Source organism: Columba livia, chromosome W (genome assembly GCF_036013475.1).
Source record: "Columba livia isolate bColLiv1 breed racing homer chromosome W, bColLiv1.pat.W.v2, whole genome shotgun sequence".
NCBI lineage: Eukaryota > Metazoa > Chordata > Aves > Columbiformes > Columbidae > Columba > Columba livia.
The window spans coordinates 458733-478127 of record NC_088641.1 but is presented as its reverse complement, the minus strand read 5'-3'; the positions used below and the strand labels follow the sequence as shown (position 1 = coordinate 478127).

Genomic DNA, 19395 nt, shown 5'->3' with positions numbered 1-19395 from the left:
AGAACGGTGGTGGTCCCCGAGTGCCACCCTTCACGCCCGTTGTGCTCGGGGATCGCTGTGGCGCCTGCCCTTCCCGTGTGACACCCCCGGGAAATCACCTGTCCCTCCTCTGGCAGCTGCCCGTGGCCCCAGCGCCTGTCCTGGGCTCCTCCCGGCCTGGCGGGCAGACGTCGCGGTCCCACTCGCGTGCAGCGGGAGCCAGGCGCGAGAGGGAAGTGCCGAGCAGCGGGCTGCACTCGTTTATTTAGTCATTTGTTTCATTCTTTTCCCCCTCACGTGGAGGACAAATAGCACATTGAAGCAGTGTAAATTAGCTTGCAGAATCAATTAATATGTCATTTTTGGTTAAGAATTGGCAGTGCTGTCTTTACCATATCCCTTCGCGTTCCCAAAGTTCCCTGGGAGACTGTTCTGGGATCTTATTTGACTCCGTTGTTTGGTGTTTTTCCCCCCGAAAGCTGTATCTTCTGGTGTTACTCTTTGGAGAAACCAGAGTAAACCCTTGCGCAGAAGAGCTGGGATGAACATCGCTGTTTTGAGAGCAGTACTGGGCTGGGTGCGGTTCCAGGGCTCTCCCCAAGCCGAGTCGTGGAGCGCTCAGTTGATGGCTGTTCTAGTTCAAAAAGCTGCTCTCAATCCAATTCTATCCTGTTTGCTTAGTTTCCAGATTAAATCTCATTGTAAAATGTATTTCTGTACACATTTGTCTAAAATCCAATGCTGTTATTTGTGTTTTTTGTATAACAGGGTGGTATTTGTAGCTTCCAAAAGTCAGCATCCGTTAACGAAATCAGCACTGTGACCATGCAGGTTGCTGTCTCCAAAACCAGTGAATAAAGAAAAGGGAAAAGCTCAGCCTGGCTGTGTTGAAATGCTCTGATACTAAAGCCAGCGCAGCACCTCACAGCGCACGCTGTGCCCTCCTGGGCAACCAGGTATCCTGGAAAAGAGCAGAGAACATCAGCTTTGCGATAAGGTGGCGGTTTCGTCCTCAGTGAAAAGAGAGGTTCAGCTATGAATGGCTGTGACCGCCCTTTCAGTTACGTGTTGAAGTCCTATATTCTGAATCCCACTGTGGACAGAGGTTGGTTTGTTTTGAAGGCCAAGTATAATATATAGGCACTGTTGATAATAAATGAGGCAACAGGACCCTACTTGTTTGCCATTAACTTTAGTGTTCAGCAGATTGCTGGGCACACACAAAGCATCGAACTCTGGAGGATGGTATTTTAAGTGCTTTGGTTATCGAAAGCAATCCGTGAAAATCCTTCAAACAAGGCGCTAGAGGCTGGTCACAACCCTCCTTGAGAAATGATTGCCCAGGCTTTACCTCAGGCGGGTGTTTGAAATAGTGTTGTATTTGGTTTCAAAAGCAGTTTTCCTGCTTTAGAACTTTGCACTCCGTGTCCTGGAAGGAAGCGGCACAGCGTATCGAGATGTGCCAAGAGCAGTATCAGTTGAGGGGTTGTTTAAATCACTATTATTTAAAATATTCTCACGTTGCTAAATAAAATCTGAACCGCTGTTATGGAAGCTAAGAACTACATCCATGACACTGCACGTAGCATCCTGGAGAGTGAAAAGCTCCTCTAGTGAAGTTCAGCGCATTTTAGCAGCAATACCTTTATCTCGTAGTACTTAGTGTTATAAAGACTTTAAATTACACTGATGTTAACCATTTAGTTATTTGAAAGCTGCCTCGGGCATGGTTTCATATTGTAAAGCCACAAGCACTTATTTGTTTCAAGTTGGCGAGTGTGGAAGGGGGTGTTGGTGTTAAACTGCTGCCGGAGCCCGTGCTCTCCGGAGATGGGCACGGGGCGGCCGCGGCTCCGCGTTACCAACACTGTTGTTTTTAGCAGCTCTATCGCGGTGCTCACCAGCGCGCTGGCTTATGGCAGCGAACCGAGCTTGCTCCAGGGATGGCGCAGTGCTCGGGATGCGGCTCCTTAGCAGCGTGCTGCTCGCACTCCGCTCCTCAGAGCTCAGGAACACGGCTTCCAGCCCCAGACGCGTTCATGAAGGGCTCTTTTCATGCTGGACATTTTAAGGTATGGGCTTGCAAGAGACACACTGATCAAGCTACAGCGTAACTGTGGAAGATTTTCTTTATTTCTGTAGTTCACAGCGCTTGTGGCACCGTGGGCTTTCCCAGCTCCTGCTGTGGCAGCTCTGTGCGCTGCCCTGGAGCTGCAGCAGAGCTGGGGAAGCAGCTGGAGCTGCGCGGTGAGGAGCTAAGTGTGACCCCATAACCTGTGAGTGTTGAGCCCGGGCTGAGCCCCAGCCGCGCCGGCTGAGCCCGGGCCGAGTCCCGGCTGAGCCCTGGTCGAGCCCCGGCCGCGCCGGCTGAGCCCGGGCCGAGTCCCGGCTGAGCCCTGGTCGAGCCCCGGCCGCGCCGGCTGAGCCCGGGCCGAGTCCCGGCTGAGCCCTGGTCGAGCCCCGGCTGCGCCGGCTGAGCCCGGGCCGAGCCCCGGCTGAGCCCGGGCCGCAGGCAGCTCACCGGGCCTCAGACGGTGATACGAGGTTAGGGCTGGTTTGCACGATTTGAAGATGTGTGGCCAAACCTGGACCCATGGGAAGTCGTTAGGAATTCTGCCATTGACTTCAGCGTGATTGGAGCTGCACTCAGGAGCTTCCCCTTGCTGCTCTGTTCTTACATTTAGCTGTAGGAATTCTAGTCTTCAGTGTAGTAGCTCTGAGGGAAACAGAAGCTGCTCAGAGACCGTTTTCACCGTAGGTAACGGTCTGTACTGAGACGTCGCTCTGTGTTTACACGTGCCTGCTGAGCGTGGGGCAGGATCCGCAGCCGCGGTGGCGGTCGTGCCGTTGAGCCCAGTCCTGCCCGAGGCACAGCGCAGCACCGCGCCCTTCGGGAGCGAGGGCGGGCAGACACAAGCCGTGCTGCAGCAACGCACCTTCAGAGCCCCCGTTACCTGGTGCCCACTGGGAAAGCTGGCCGGTCAGCAAACCCGCGCCGCGCCATTTGCAGCGTGTCTGTAGGTCTCACTTTACTATGTGTTTCAGTCTGTTCTCTATCAACAGATGAGCATGCAGAAATTTCTGACATCTTCAAAAGCGGTAGCAGGTCCTGCACTCCTCAGGGTTATGCCTGTCAACTTCTGAGATTATCCATCTGAGTCACGGAAAGAATTTTAAATTCTCACATGTTTTAAAGTAAAAAGTTACTTTGGTTTGTTCATGTATTGGCAGCACACTGCAGACTGTTTGCTGTCTCCCGCTCTAGATAGCGTTATCATGCAGGGAAAGAAGGAAAGAACCAAGCCCAGTCTGAACTGTAAGTGGAGTTTTCTCTGCGGGAAGACTCGCTAGGGGAATGCACGGAGTGCGCTGGGGATGGTGGTTCCCTGTGCGTGACTCCATGTACATCAGGTGGGATCAGCCGTTGTTACCGATGCCCTGCTGGCGCTGGGCAGAGCGGGAGCTGGGCTGGCGCTGCCGGGCGGTGTCACCGCGCTGGTGCCACCGTGGTGTCCCCGCGTGTCCCTGCCCCTGCTGCTCTGGGGCTGCTCTGGTGCGCAGCAGCAGGTTCAGCAGCGCTGGCCGGGCAGGGACAGCAGCTGGGTTTCTGGTGCCAGCCCAGACAGATGCGGGGAGAGGGGGAGAAGGAATGCGGAGCCGTCGGTTTGCAGCGCCAGCTCCATTCTCCATGGGCCGATGTGTCGCGTTCCCTTGCCAGCCCGCGGCACAGGGGTCTGTGAGCCCGGGGCTGAGAGGGCTCTCGCTCGCCTTTTGTCACCCCCCTGCACTTCACAGGGATTAGCAAATGTTTCTGGAGCTCTGGCCTTCCTGCTTTTAGTTATAATCAAATTTTAAATGTCTAAACTTCAAGTCGTTGTGCGGGATTTTGTGATACAAACAGAACAGATTGGTAGTTGCTTGTAAACAAACGTGTGCAACATGAAACAAACTTCTTAAAGTTTTTTTCCGTGTTCTTTGTTTGTCACCATGAGATTATATTACCAGTTACCCTACTGTGGTTTGGTTGGTTGGGTTTTTATTACTGACTGAATTTTAAATGCATAATTACCCACCATAAAGACCTTGCAGTGAATCTTAGTGACTGATGTACATGAACTGGTAGCTATCCTTTTCTTCAAGAGCTAATTAAACAAAAATTCACATTATTCTAAAAGTTCAGCAGGTCTCGAGGTTCTTTGTGTTGGCAAGAAAAAGAAGATGGTTGAACTTGTGTTGGTGTAAATGATGATTCATGTGAAGAACTGAAGCAGCCGAGTTAGCTGTCCACTCAGCAGCGTTCCCGTGGCCCCGGGAGAAGGCGGTTTGCGTTTCCCCCGGTCGGCTCATGGCCGTGTGTCCCTCGGTGTCCTCACAAACAGCAGCTCTCGCGCGTCCTTCCGTCAGCAAGCCTGGCCGTTGGAGTTCTTACGGTGCTGGTGGTGGTCGTGGGTTGCTTTGGTGGGTGCTTTTTTTCTTTAACATTAGGAAAATCACTAAAGCAAAAATGTTATGTCAAATATTGCCAACATAAGTGCTTTTTTGTTTCTTTGTGACTGTTGTCATTAGTTAAAGCTCAGTCTCAGGTTCTTCCATCAGGCACATACCTAATGTCCTGCATCGCAGTCCCAGACAAACACATCGGTGGGTCCTGATGGAATGGAACGGAGTCCTGGAGAAGGGACTCGGTGTTCCTTCTGCTCCCTTTGGCCCGGGCAGTCTATGGGGCGCTCGCATCGTTTAGGGGCAACCAAGTACTGCAGGAGCTCTGGCGTGTCGTTTTTAGACAAAGCCTGACGTGCGGTTTTGCTAAGGCCGGCACTAACGCAGCTGCCCCTCGGGGCTGTGCCGGCCGGGGCTGGGGGAGCTGGATTCGGGAGCCGGACGTGGCCCGTGCGCTGGTGGGAATCGCAGCCCGATAAACGGGAGTTGTTGTCTGCCCCTGCAGCCACGTATTTGGTGAAGGGTTCAGGGGTGGCTCTCAGGGCGTCCCTGGTTGTTCGAGCAGGTTGTGTTACGTGGCCGGGTCGCGGGAGTTTCGCGCCCTGCACGGCGTGGGGAGCGGAGCGGGGCCCGCGGGAGCGGGGACTCTGGTTTCGCCTGGTCACGGCGTGTTATGTTTTACTGCTATTTTGAAATGAGTGCAGTAGCGTACACATTGAGGAAAACACTCAGGAATACCATTCGGCGAGAGAGGAACGTTACATCAGTGCAATGGTATGCGTGATGAATGACTAAAAATATTATCATTCTTCAAGAACTTTTTTTGCACTGTTGAAATGGTCCTTTGCTGCACAGTTCTTTGCTTGAAAGTTATTCTCACATATATGGAGAAAGCCAGTATATTTGCCCAGAAATTGTGGAGGAAGAGCTGCAGAGAGAACCGTCAGTAGCTAGAAAACTTAGGAAGTACACCGCGTGTGTGCAGAATATACATACGTTATGCCTTAGGGAAGTAGTGCCCATTAATCCCTCTGTTTCTGAGCTCTTTGTAAAACTAGCGGTTCTATTCTTGGCCATTTTGAGAGAGAGCGTCTGGATTCTTTCAGTGTTGTCTGCGCTCGATTGCCGTAGAAGCCCCGGTCTCAGCGTCTTTGAAAGGCGGGGGCTCTGCGCCGCTGTGGCCCGCGGCCCAGCCGCCTTCTGCGGGGAGCAGGATGTGACCCCGAGCGTGGCAGCGGGAGCTGATGTCCGTTTTAGTGGGTTTTGCTGTCCTGTTGCTCATCTTTCATCAAGGCTTCAAGAGCTGCATATGTTCTGCATCTTGAGCTCTCATTTCTGTCGAATTTCGGTTGCTGCAGTTCTGCAGGATGTATTATAAGCACCGGCATCACTTTAGAGAGCAAATAAGTCCCCCTAGCACCCTCGAGCGTTTATACTTCCTTCTGTGCAGTCTCAGCCTTATTCGCAGCATGGAAAAAGCTCTTCCCTCTGCTGCCCGTACCAGCGGCCGCGCATACGGAAAGTGGTACGGACAGCACGTGCAGCTTTGAGGGCAGAAAGCGTTGGGGCGCTTGGTAAAAATCCTTGGGGCTGTTAGAGGGTTGCTGGGCAGAGCGGCGGCAGGACCGCGCGCTGGCCGCGCTGCCTCCCGCCGCCTCGCACGCCGTGCGCCGGCGCCGCCTCCGGACGAGCAGCCGTGCCCTCTCCGCTTCGCGTTTGAATTCGTCACTGGTGTCATTTCAGCTCTTGGGATGCAAGTGAAATCAGATCATGCCCAGTATTTGGAATATTTGGGGACTTGGTGGTGCTTACCTGATAACCACATTGTGAACCTGTAGTTCGTTTCGGTGTTGTCTTCTTACTGTGCCTCTGTTCCTTTGAAGAGCTGTAGTGAAACTTCCTAAGAGGATTGTTTCATGTTTATTTTGCCAATCATTCCTCCATATGTCATGGAACACGGGACAGGGGAAGCTCTCCTGACACATGAACTTGTTCCAGACTTTGTGCCTGTTTTCCACTGGTGCGCACCGGTTCTGTTCTGTTCTGTTTCCCACGTCCCCTCGCAGCTCGGGCCTGGTTTAGGGATCTCTGGGCCGCCAGCTCCTCTTGCCAGGCCGCCTCCGTGCTTCCTCCCCGTTGCTCTGTCCCGTGTCTGAGGAAAATGGACTCTGGTCTTTGCAGAGGCTGCTGGTAATGCGGTGGCACTAATAATAGCAGGTATTCGCTCTTGTACGTCACAGATACAGCCTTTAATAACTGGTACCCGTGTTAGAGCGGGGAAATGGAAGTGTTTCCAGCACTCCTGTGTGTCATACTTTTAGTTATAATGGGGATCTAAATAGGAGGCCATTTTATTGTAATGAATGGAGCCGATCTGTAGCTCGCTGTCTCGCTCTGGCGTTGTGCAGGGCTGCCTTGGCGGTGACTCACGTTTCAGGAACGCGGCGGATCTTGGCAGAAGTGCCCGGTGTTTTGGAGTGTGTTTGAGTAAGCAGTGGCAGCGCAGGAGAAGTGTTTTAGCGTTTAACTAGTCTATGCTTATGTACTGCGGCTTGCTTAATCCGCTTCAGTAAGGCTCTAGTCGTCGCGGCTGTCCGTGCTCCGTAGGAAATACGCTGATCACTCAGCTGGGCAGTTCTGGGGCGCTGCTGCCCTTCTCTGAAACCGCAGCTCAAACACGGTGCCTTTTGTTTCTGGTGTGGTTCCCGGAGCGCCCGTGTGTGCGTGTGCGTGGCCGTGCCCCGGCACGGCTCCGGAGCCCGTGTGTGCGTGTGCGTGGCCGTGCCCCGGCACGGCTCCGGAGCCCGTGTGTGCGTGTGCGTGGCTGCGCCCCGGCACGGCTCGGGAGCCCGTGTGTGCGTGTGCGTGGCTGCGCCCCGGCACGGCTCGGGAGCCCGTGTGTGCGTGTGCGTGGCCGTGCCCCGGCACGGCTCCGGAGCCCGGCTGCGCGTGTGGGGCCCGGGCAGGCCGCGCTGCAGCGTCACCTCTCCTGCCCACGGGCACGGCTGCTCCCACGTGTTGCACGGGGACAAGGGTAGAGCCGGCCTGTAGGTGGAAGGCTTTGTTCATCACAGTGTGTGCCCACACAGAGCTCGCTTTGTGCTGAGAAAGAGTCATGGAAACTGAAACAGAACTGACACTGTTCTTGTGCGAAGTTTCCCTGACCAGTATTTATTTATTTGGGTACAGATGAATAACACCAGCTAATGGTTTACAAAATAAACCAGTCTTTGTGTTTTGCTTACCTTGCCTTCGAGATCTGGAACGGGGGAAACCACGACAGCCACCAGAGTTGACTGGAGTATTTGGTGGGTGAATGATGCGCCTTAAACTCTGAGTAACCTGTATTACTGCTCGGTAGTAACATCCATCACCACGTCAAAATTTCATATGGAGTCTCTATCGGTAGAGCGATTTGTAAAAATGAATTTGAAATATTAAATACTAGGCCAAAAGAATGTATGCGTTCAACAAAAGTGAAGTTTGCAACGTAAAATACCTTTTCTAAAATATTTTGCTCTCTAGAAAGAATTACTGAAACATTTATTTTTTAATAAAAATGTTGGATGTTTTATGTCACAAATGGAAACGGTGAAAAAAACAGATTCAAAATTAAAAATTCAGCATTCGGGTTTATTGGTTGGAAAATGGAGATAGTGTTTATGCACTGAAGGAACGTGAGCGGGGCAGCAAGTCAGTCGGTGCTCTGGGCTGTCACGGCACCTGGCGTCAGTCCGCCAGCGGTAACTGATGACGAGTGCTGTTACCCTGCGTGCCGCCAGCAACACGCCGCGTCAGGCGCCAGAGAGAAGTGGGCAGTTGAGGATGGAGGTATATCTGTCTATCTATGTCTCTGTATGCCCAGCTGCCCCTCTCGCACAGTGCCTGTTCTGCCCAGTTCACGTCCGGCGCAGCCACGGCAGCCAGGTTGGTGCCATCCGGAGGGGATCTTGGGGGGAATGGGGGACATCTGGAGGGGATTTTGGGGGGGAATGGGGGTGTTTGTGGTGCCAGGTTTGCTGTGGAAGGGCTCCTGGGCAGCAGCCCCGGTAAGGAGAAGAGCAGGTCCCGCGTGTCCCGCCGGAGCTGCTGCCGCGGTTCGGAGGGCGCCGCGGTTCGGAGGGCGCCGCAGTTCGCAAATCTTTTGTTTCTCGGGGTCCCTTTCGTTTTGAAACCTTCATGGAAAGCGAAGCGCGGCGTTTCCCTCCCAGCCGCCTTGCTGCCGGGGGGCTCTGGGCGTGGGGACGCGGGGACGCAGCGGGGACCTGCCTGGCCGTGCCTCGGCTGGGCGGCTCTTCTGTTGTTTTCTTCAGACACGTTCCCCTCTTGGACAAAGGGATTGATTTAGTTGTGCTGGCTGTATAAATGTTCTAATGCAACAGTGGCTTCCTACATTAGAATAACTGCTCTTATAGAATGAAGGCTGCTTTTGTTCATGAAGTAACAGAACCAGAACTTTGCTACGCAGTTGCGTCTCTGTGACGGGTTTCTGTGTTTGCTGATCAAGGGGAAGGAGCTCTCTGTCGGGCTGAAATGGGCGGTTTTGTGCTGGCTCACCTGGAGGGAGCAGGTGTTGCCTGCCGTGGGGTGTTCTCCTTGCTCTGAGCAGCTCCGTGGTGCTGCCGTGGTGCACTGGAGAGCTGTCCGGCTGAGGGTCCTTCGGGCGCTGGGAACGCCGCCCTGGCACTGGCCCTGGCGCTGGCCCTGGCCCTGGCGCTGGCCCTGGCGCTGGCGGTGCGTCGGGCCTCGGGTCCAGCACTGGAGTAATACACAAGTCAAATTAGCTTAATTCTTGCTGAATTTTGCACTTTGTATTCTCTGTGGGTGCTGAATTTGCACAGTGGTGGTAATCTCTTTACAGTCCCGTGTTTTTCTTTGCCAGGTGGGTTTATTACACCAGTTTCTCAGTTTAAACCATGTCATCAGCTTTTCAAACCCGTCAGCCCCAAGCTGGGCTGCGTGTTCCCAAACGCGCCGATCGCCCTTCGCAGCGCGGCTGCCGGCGGTGGAGCGGTGCCGTGCCAGCAGGAGCCCCGGGCCCTCGGGTTCCGTGCCAGGCAACCGCTGCCGCGGCAAGAGACACGAGGAGCCAACGGTCAGAAAATAAAGACTGAACCCATGGGCACCCACAGGACACGAGACCCCAGGCAGTGATACAAAACCGGCTGTGTGTTGCATTACCCGGCTCTCTTTGCAGTTCCTGTGCGGGCATCCAGAGCCACTGCACTGCTCCCGCAAGCGTCCTGCTCGCACGAGCGTCCTGCTCGCACGAGCGTCCTGCACACGCGAGCGTCCTGCTCCCACGAGCGTCCTGTTTGCACAAGCGTCCTGTTTGCACAAGCGTCCTGTTTGCACGAGCGTCCTGTTTGCACGAGCGTCCTGTTTGCACGAGCGTCCTGCACACGTGAGCGTCCTGTCTGCACGAGCGTCCTGTCTGCGCGAGTGTCCTGTTTGCACGAGTGTCCTGCACACGCGAGCGTCCTGCGCACAGTCGCGCTGCCCGCTGCTGCTTCAGTGACGTGAAAAACTTGGAAATAACATAGCTTTAGTTTATTTAGAATAAATTTAAACATACGGTGGGCTCTGACGTCATCAGGCTGTTTCTGCCATCAGACCTGGCCTGTCCAGGCCCCGATAACTCGTGCCCACACTTGGGTGCTGAAATACGGTGCAGGGCATTTGCGGTCCGAGAACAGCGTGGACTTTGAGTATCTTACTTTAAGCAGAAGCTGAAGGGATTAAAAAAATAGTACAATTTACTCTCCAGATTGTGTCAGCCAGCTCTGAAATGAAGCGATATCTGGGTTGGAATGTGGCATCTGTTTAATCGGCACACAGAAATAGTACACAACAATTTTTAGGTCGGGAAGCTGGGAACATCATGATCAACTGGAAATGCCAAGGGGCCGTGGGTGGGTGGCGTGTTATTGCCCGGCGCGGTGCTCGGCAGGGCAGCGGAACGGCTCAGAGCGCCGCTGCGGGGCCGCGGTCACCCCGGCGGAGCGGGACGCGCCTCGGGTTCCACAGACCTGCCCGTTCTGCTGTACTTGTACCTTTTATTTGGTTTTGCATCTTCCCCGACACTGCTCCCCTTTCAGACCCGTCTGCCGCGGTTGGCGGGCCCGGCGCACGCCGTGCCGCGGGAGCGCTCGGGAGCCGTTTGTCGTGGCTCCGCATGCCGTCCGGCCAGCGCGGGGGCACTCGGAGCGGCGCTCAGCGAACCGGACCAGCAGTCGCGGTGCTGTCACCAGAGCCAGCTTCGTTTCTGGGTCCAGGTCACACGAGCACCACGGGAGGTGCAGGATCCTGCAGTGGTGGTGGAACAAGGGAGCCTGGGATGGGGGTGAAGTGGGCTGCGTTTGGCACCAAATGCTCATTGAAATGGTTGTAAAAGGGGATTTCATTGCAGGTACTGGAACTCCGGCATCAGTCAGTCCTTTATCTAAATTACTTTCTTGTGTTTACTTAGTAAACAACTGGCTGCAGCTGTTGGTGGTGTGAATACCTGAGTCACGGTGTTTCACGGCACTGATGCCGTAGCAGCGCGGGGATGTTTGTGGTGCTGCCTCAGTACATTCATTGACATGGAAAAGAAGTCTTAGGATACACCGTGAGCAGTGCATTTGGAATAACTAAATGCATTGTTATCAAATGCTGACCCTGGGGTTTCCTGCTGCTTCTTGGGAGGTGGGATGGGAGGGAGCAGAGGCACCAAGGCAGAAGTGTGCATGGTACCCCGCGCGCCTCCCTGCGTTTGCGTTAGTACTGCTTTTCCACAAGATCGGTGTGTAAATCAAAGAGATGCTTGGACAGATTTGGGGTTCCTGAATAGATAAGATGTATTTTCGTCCCTGCAAAGATGTAGAAGTGACTGCCTTTGATGTAGAGAGAGCTAGCAGGAAAATAGGGCACTATTTGAAGTAACGTGATTTGACATCCTTTGTAAAACTGAAAAAATGCCAGATTTTAAAAACAATGCTAGTTTACTAACTCAAGTATGCTACTTTCAAATATCGTTCTTCTAAAGTGGACTTCAGTCCTCCTTTCATTCCACGTGAGAGCGGGTGGTGAGGAGCGCGTGGCGGTTTGTGACGTGGCACACAAAACAAACCCAGCGCTTGCGGGCGTCTCTTCTTCACCAGGCAGGCCGCCTCACAAGCACCTGCTCTGCGCCAGCCGACACGGCCCTCCTGGCAGGCGGTCCTTTGGAGCAGAGCATGGCATGGCACTTGGAAACTGCTCTGTTTCACAGAACAAATGTGTCCTGAAACGCTAAAAATTCATATAGTAACCCCCCGTAAGTAATTTTTCATACAATGTATGTGCACAGTCAAGTGTTGCATAAAGATTTGGTTCTACCAGAGCCTTGGTGCCGGCGAGAAGGCCCGTGCTCCCCGCAGGAGCGCCGAGGAGGGTTTCTGAGGCACCGCGGCACAGCCAGCCTGGAAGCGAAGGCTCGCCAGCTCTGCTCTGCGCTGCACACAAACACATTGCGGGCGTTCAGCCGCTCTTTCACTCCTGGCAGCTTGGTCTGGGTGGAAGTGAAGACTTTTAAATCGGTCTGCAGTTTGCAGAGTTCCTGCGGGCCAGCTTCCTATTGTGGCCGTGGGCACGGCCGGGCTGCAGCATCTGCACGTTCCGGAGAAAATCCGTTATCCGGTGGGGAGGCAGCTGCTGTCGTGATTTCGGGATCTGTTGAAATCAGAGGAGCACGTGTCTTGGTTCCAGCGCGGCTGCTTCCAGGACACACCAGGCAGCCCGGGCTCGGCGCTTGCGTCAGCTCGCTGCCGCGTCTGTCGAGAAACGGCCGCGGGGCCGCCGCGCCCCCTCTGCCGCAGCCCCTGGGGTGCCCCGGACAGACGGACGGACCCTCGCAGCCCTGAGGGTCCCCGTGCCCGGGAGCTGGGTCGTTCGTGAACACATCTACAAGTAGGTGCGTGTTTTCTCCCGAGTAGTTAACATTTGAGTGCAGCTGGAGGTGGAAGGCACTTGGCGTCATGTTAATTCTCTAGAGGCAGTAAATGCTACCAGGTTTTTCCAGTAGTTGCTACAAGGAAGATTAGTAGTGCAAATTCTGTCATGAAAAACCTATTAGGTGTTTTTACTTCAGTTTTGTGAGCGGCAGGCTCCTTGGGCAGGCATTGTTTCTGTGGTTTCCCATGGGCATGTGGCACAGGCCGTGCCTGCGGGACTGTACGCCGTCTTCCTGGTGGACACAGAGCTCTTGTGATGTTATCATATAAAATATGAATTTTAATATTCAGCTTAATGCTCTGCTATGAGAAATATGTAAACTTGGCCTTGGAGCTGCAGTTTGCACTTCCTGGCATTCTGGGCATAGCGTGGGTCTAAATAAGCAGCAGGTTGTTTGGGAATCGCTGGGGCTGATATCTGGTGTCATAAACAGCATCTGCAGAAACCGCTTTCCCTGACAGTTGATTTGTGAAGAACACAACACGCTTCATGTTGAGAATTCATATCTTATTGATGGATTCCAAGCATACCTTGAGCACAGCGACCAGCTCACAGTGCGAACACATACTGCTCTTCAATTACTTCATACCTCGTCTGTTGCCTTGGGCTGCTGAGTATAACATTTCCAGTCTAGATCAACGTGCTGGAAGTCGTCACGTTTAGCTAAGATACTAAAACGATTGATAAGCGAAGGATTGTCAATATATGGTCTGACTCTGGCTTTCAAATAAGTTAACTCGCTGTGAACAGTGTGCTGGTGGAGCGTCTGCGCTCGTTGCGGGTCTCGTTCCGTGGTGGCTGCTGCGGGCAGGGCGGGTTCAGAAGGAGGTGACCTGCATTTCGGCTGGCACGGGTCTGTGCTGAGGTTGGATGGGAAGCAACAGCCATATTGTAAAGAAAAATCCCCCGCGGGATTTAGACGAATTGACAGTAAAAGCTACTGGTGCGACGCTGCTCTTCCGGGGCACTGTTAGTCATAACAATTGTTAAATGCTGAATTGGTTTTGAGGCGTCTCTAAGTGATGAAGATAACACCTGAGCAGTGCTTTAAAGTTGTAATTTATTTAAAGCTATCCCAGCCCATTCAGTGCTTGAAAATGTTGCATCAAGTGTAATTTAGTATAGACATTGAACAGACATTACTGTTGGTGAGGTGGTTTCTGAGCGTTGCGGCGCTGGCAGCGAGCAGCGACGGTCGCGTTTCCCCTCAAGGCTCGCCTCAGGGCGCCCAGCTCGCGGCTGCCTCCCTTGCTGCTGTCGGCGTGCGGGTGCCGTGGCGCCGCCGCACGCAGCCCGGGCCGAGCACCCCCAGGAGTGACTGGGTGCTGCAGACATCAGGTAGGTCTTTGGTCTTCGGGACCTTGAAGGGCTCTCTGTGTCCTGTCAGCACCAGAGTTGTAAAATGAGCTGGTGCAGTTCTGAATAATGGTCCAAATGGCAATAATAAAGGTCTAGTTAGATAAGAGCAGGTCCCATGTCCCTCTCGTCCATGGCTCCTCCTTTGGCCGGCTGGGGATTGAGCGGACGGTGAAGAACACGTAGAGAAGCGGTGTTAATCGCGTCCAGATGGACATGGCTGTGTAGGCGGATCAGTGCTGGCGCTGGCACAGCCACAGCCGCACGCAGCGAGGGGGCCGTCCGGCCTCCGAGTGGGACACGCGGGACTGCGGAAAGGCTGGTGCTGAGCGCGGGTCACTGTTCTCACAACGCAGCCTGGAGTAATGGGCAGCACGCTTTACAAACCCCCCAGGTTCTGGGGCTGTGGCTTCTGTTCGGTAAAGTGATAGAACAAGTTGTTGTTTTGGGGAACGATGTTTCCAGCTCATGCAGCTCTGTATTCACGGTCTGGATGTTGGGTCCCCTGCTCTGTCACAGGAGCATGGGAGGTTTTCCTGGGAAAAAAGGGGGGCAGAGAAAACAAGTCAGCAAGGTTTGACGTGAACGTTTCGATGGCGCGGTGAACAGCAATTCCACACTTCTGCTTTTTAGTGTATGTGAAGGCTGTGCGTGGAAGGAGTAGATTATTGCGTTGTGCTTTGAATGTTGCGTATGGTGTCGGGGGAAAGAGCTTCCTCAGTCCTTACCGTGCACACTGTGGGCTAAGAAGCCGTTTTGGACTGTCACAGAAAATGCTCTGCCGAATAGATCAATTATAGCAATGGATAACGTGCAACAATAAAGGGGTAGAAACCACTAATTATTACAATAATGGTACTCAAAGATCTTCATTTCTGTTTCATTGTGACGGGGCTGATGTTCAACGTTTTTTGCTTTTCTGATGTAAAATGGCTCCTTTTCTGCCTTTATTTGACAGACTCGAGACGACTTCCTGGGCCAGGTGGATGTGCCGCTCAGTCACCTCCCGGTAAGCAGGGCCCCCGTCTCCGCCGCGTCCTTGTCGTCGCCAGCCGCGCGGACCCTCGTGTTCCGCGGCACTTCTTGCCAGTAGTCCAGCTGGATTTGGTGCCGGCGAGCACGCCCACCATAGCGTTAGAGCCGAAAGGCGAGCGCTGTGGACAGCAAAGCCCCAGCGGGCCCAGGGACACGGCAGTTGCGCTCCAGTGCCTGCTGCATTTCTCAGCATCCAGGATTCGTGTCCTGATTCTTTCTTATAGCCCTTGTCTGATCTGAGTCAACTCCTGAATGATGTGGCCAATAGACGCGCTGTTTCTCACCCTACTGTTGGTGATTCTTGTCCTGTTGATCTTCTGGCTTCTTTCTGTTTATGATTTTCCATTGCAGTTGAAACACTTGTATTGTCCCTTAGCAAACTCCAGTTCTTCAGAGCTTGTGTTAAAACATTTTAAAAACCATATTTTGGGGTTCGCTTTTCGGGGTTCTCGGAGCCGCTTTCCGGGGCTCCCGGAGCCGCTTTCCGGGGCTCTTTCCCGCGTTTTCGGGCCGGGGGCGCGCGGGCCGGGCGGGCGCCGGGCTCTGCAGCGCCCCCTGGCGGCGACAGCGGGAGTAACGGCCGCCGCTCGCGCAAGCCCTGACAGACTAACGAACTGACGGACGGACGGACTGACACACTACCGGCCCGACGGACTGACGGACTAACACTACCGGCCCGACAGACTGACTGACGGACGGGCTGACGGCGCCGCTCCCCGTCCCCGCGCCGGCGGTGCCCGGGCAGGCCCTGACCCCCGTCCCGTGCCGTTGCAGACCGAGGACCCCGCCATGGAGAGGCCGTACACGTTCAAGGATTTCCTGCTCAGACCCAGGAGGTGAGCGGGACAGCCTTTGTGCTTCGAAACGTTTCTTCCCTCAAGATCTGTTGTTTGCAACTGCTTAAGGGTTGTTGGATGAAACGTAACTCCTTGTCTTCTAGCCACAAATCCCGTGTGAAGGGCTTCTTGAGGCTGAAGATGGCTTATATGCCTAAAAATGGTGGCCAAGAGGACGAAAACAGTGATCAAAGGGATGAATCGGAGGTAAGGCTTAATGCTGCTGGGAGCACCCGCGTTGCTATTGATTCAAGTATAGGTGTGTGACAAGCTGTGCCTCCGAAAGGCGAAGCCTGGTGCAGCGTTGGTAGCGGCTCATCCTCCCCCTGCAACACACAGCCCGGTTGGCCTTTCACCGTAACCTTGTGTTTTCTCAACCATTTCAAGAATTTCAAAATATTTCAGCTGCCACGGTGAATTCTAAGGTCTGTCTGACGCAGTTTGTGAGCAAGTAGAAGTGGAGGTGGTGCCAAGGAGAAGAACTGAGAAAGTTACGCAAGTAATTTATAAACATAATGGACTGTATGAGGTACCTCCTCTTCGGAGGCCATTTCCAAATAGGCGTTAGAGCGTTTTGTTGATTTCCTTGGCAGCGCTGGCTTTGCAGAGAGTGCAGCTCATGCGAGCGCAAGAGGTTTGAAGGCTTCTCAGCACTCTTGTCAGTCGTTTAAAGAAGCAGCTGCAGTGGCAGAGCGCGAGCCAGCCCGCGTTGGCCGCGCTGGGCGTGCGGCAGCCCCGGCAGGCGGGCGGAGCGCCGTGGCCGCGGCCGCGCTCCCGGGGTTGCTGCGCGGCAGCCCTGGCCGGGAAGGCGCTGCTTCCCTCATCCCGACGTGGGGCCCTGGCGCTGTTCTGCCTGCGGAAGCCGATCACGGACTCAGAACAATGATCATTGGTCTCATCATGTACGAAAAACGTGTGTGGATATACATTTCCTGATCTAGTGTATATACACATATAACAATTTTGTTATTGTGGAAATTTCTAGGTCGCATAAATATACTTTTATGTGTGTATATATAAAAACAAGAATACTATCTAGATCCGAATTTCATAGCGATTATACAACTTCTAAATGTAGTCTGCATTTTCTTTCATATTTAAAGTACCAAGAGTTTAAAAGGTTCATTGAGTTTATTTACAGTTATTGAGTGATGGTGATTTAGTAAACAGATTCTTTTACGTATAAAGTAGGTCTTGGAATTGATGTCTTACTAATTAGCTTGAATTTACAGGCAGTTTTTAAATAAAACATTAGTTTGAAAAGCGTATGTGACTGGAGTTTCTCAGGTAGAAACGAGCTTCCAGCACACGCGTATAGCAGCACTGTCTCTGCTCCAGAGTCCCACCAGTTTGGAACATTGTGTAGTGTCTGCTTTGGTGTAAAAACATTCATTGCCAGTTTTCTAGATTATCTTTACCCGTGTCAGATAGTGTCATGAGGCCCGGACAGTGACCTTTCCAGTGAGTCAGCCGTAGTGAAGTGCTTTGAGGCGTCCGTTGAACGGTGGCTGGGAAGCAGAAGGGAAAAGCACATCGTTATCCTCCGTAGCGCGACGGTCACACCCGGACAAGTCAGCGCTTGGTGCTCTTTGGCTCTTTGACTGGGAATCTGCACCCACCCGGATACGCTTGGGAATCCCCGTCCTAACAGACCAGTGGGGTTTTAGGGTTTTTGGCACTGAAATGAAGAGCACGCTGTAACCACAGAGTTTATTCTGTTCCCGTGTGGCTTACACTTAAGTAATTTTGAACTTCTCTTTGGGCAGTTTTCAGTATCTGCACCTGCACGCTAATGTAAGCAACAATGAAGCAACTTTTCTTTCACTTGACCTTGTTTTTTCCGTTCCCAAGCACGGCTGGGACGTGGTTGATCCCAATGACTCCGCATCCCAGCGGCAGGAGGAGCTGCCGCCTCCTCCGCTGCCTCCCGGCTGGGAAGAGAAGGTGGACAACCTGGGCCGGACTTACTACGTCAACCACAACAACAGGACCACGCAGTGGCATCGCCCCAGTCTGATGTAAGTGGCAGCGGAGCGCGTGTTCCCTGGGGCAGTGCGCAAGGATCGGTAAGCCAGTGGTTGTCAGGTGAACGTAACCGTTTTCATTTTACATGTTCACGGCTGGAAAAGTCCTAAGCAAGCCTTTACAGGGCAGTTGATAAAGGCACACCTCTCTTCAGTAGCAGGTAGATCATGGCTTTGATGCCGACTGTGCTGCGTATCTGACACTGTGCTTTATTCAGGGAAGAATTTTCACAGATGTGCTAGTGAGTTGAGAACCAGAATCTGGATATCTTCTGATAACAAGGGACTTGTCCACCTGCCGCAAATGACATCTCCACATGGGTATTGTGGGCAATTCTAGGCAATCTGAAGGGGCGGGAGGGAAGTCAGTGCGTTCGCAACGTACCTCGCAGTACTGGAGACAGGTGGGGATTTTGTCAGTAGTTTACCTGGGGAGAACAAATGCCTTTCTTCTACAGAGACTGCTGAAAGGGCAGGGAGAAAATGAGCTCTGTTAAGTTTTAATGAAGTTAAACTGATGAACTTCAAGGAGCTCCTGGTTATTATTCAGTGTATAGACTGCATTGCTGATGTACCCTGGTTGTGCTCACGTGGAGCTCCTGTCCAAGCCTTCATTATATGTCTCTTATGAATTAGATTTATAAACCTGTGGCAAGCTTACATTTTAAAAAATATATATAATGGATGATGTTAAGAATTATACTGAAATAATGTATTAGCTAAACATCTTGCGTTATTTTTATGTAGCTACTATTTTTACACTATGGCTTATTAGAACAGTAATGGTTATGCTTTCTTGAATATTCATCATCATAGCTAAATTATGCAAATGTGTGCTGTCCTTATTTAAGGCACTATTTGTTCTTCTTGTCTGATGCGTTTATTGTAGTTAGAATTGAATTAATTTTTGTTCTGTATGTTTTGAGCTGTTTACTGTTGAACTATTTGAGCTATTGACTAAGCAGTGTGGATTTTGGCAAGTGGATCTCATCAGCTGCCATCATTATGATTGGTAATTGTCAATAAGTGTCTATAACAAAGCAGGTTTTATAAACTATTTGATTTAGCACTTGCTGGTAATCGGATTATGCTAAATGAAGTAAAGAGTACATGGATTCAGAAATGTTTGACTGCCAGATGCCAAAAAGCAGTCGTCACTAGGAAGCATCGTTGCCAGATGGGTGTATAAATGGAGGCCTCAGGTTCGCTGCTCACCAGGTATCTTCAGGGGTACTTTGGAAACAAGTGCGCAATTCCTACAGATGAACTTTGCACATGACAGCAGCCTCGGTGAAGAGAGAAGGCTCTAGAATTACGCTGTTCAGCCTCTCAATTCTATGACCGTTTGAAACCGCTAGGAGGGGAAGGTTGAAGGTAGGGTAGCTGACCTCTCACTTCTGGGCCAGGAACTTGGCTACGACCTTGGTCCTGAAGGTAAAACACCGAGTGCTGTCCAGTCCGCGTCTGCACTGGTTCGTGTCTCACAGCTCTTTAAAACGAGCAGCAGAAAAATGGCAGCATAGAGGTTTTCCTGAACACGACCATGATCCAGAGTCGCAGTCCCTGGTCCCGAGGGAGCGGTCCCGGTGCAGCGCTGCCCATGGGGTGCTGAGACAGAGGTCTGGGGCTCCGTGGGGGAGCTGGCGTCCCCGTTCCGCCCGGCAGGCGAAGGCAGGGTCCCGGTGTCAGGGCTGAGTGCTCGTGGCAGGAGAGGATGAGTAGCGGTGGGCAGTGTATCTGAGCTGCACTTC

At 52.8% G+C, this 19395-nt stretch overlaps 1 protein-coding gene across 11 annotated transcripts in view; it reads left to right on the top strand.

Moving 5' to 3' along the window:
- The window catches only part of LOC102092327 (E3 ubiquitin-protein ligase NEDD4-like), a 122222-nt gene that overhangs the window by 56775 nt on the left and 46052 nt on the right, over positions 1-19395 (top strand). For all 11 annotated transcript variants that reach the window (XM_065044519.1, XM_065044516.1, XM_065044517.1 and 8 more), the window contains 4 exons: positions 14708-14758; positions 15559-15620; positions 15725-15827; positions 17472-17638. In XM_065044519.1, the coding sequence (XP_064900591.1) occupies positions 14708-14758; positions 15559-15620; positions 15725-15827; positions 17472-17638 (383 nt within the window). The remainder of the gene's footprint in view (positions 1-14707; positions 14759-15558; positions 15621-15724; positions 15828-17471; positions 17639-19395) is intronic.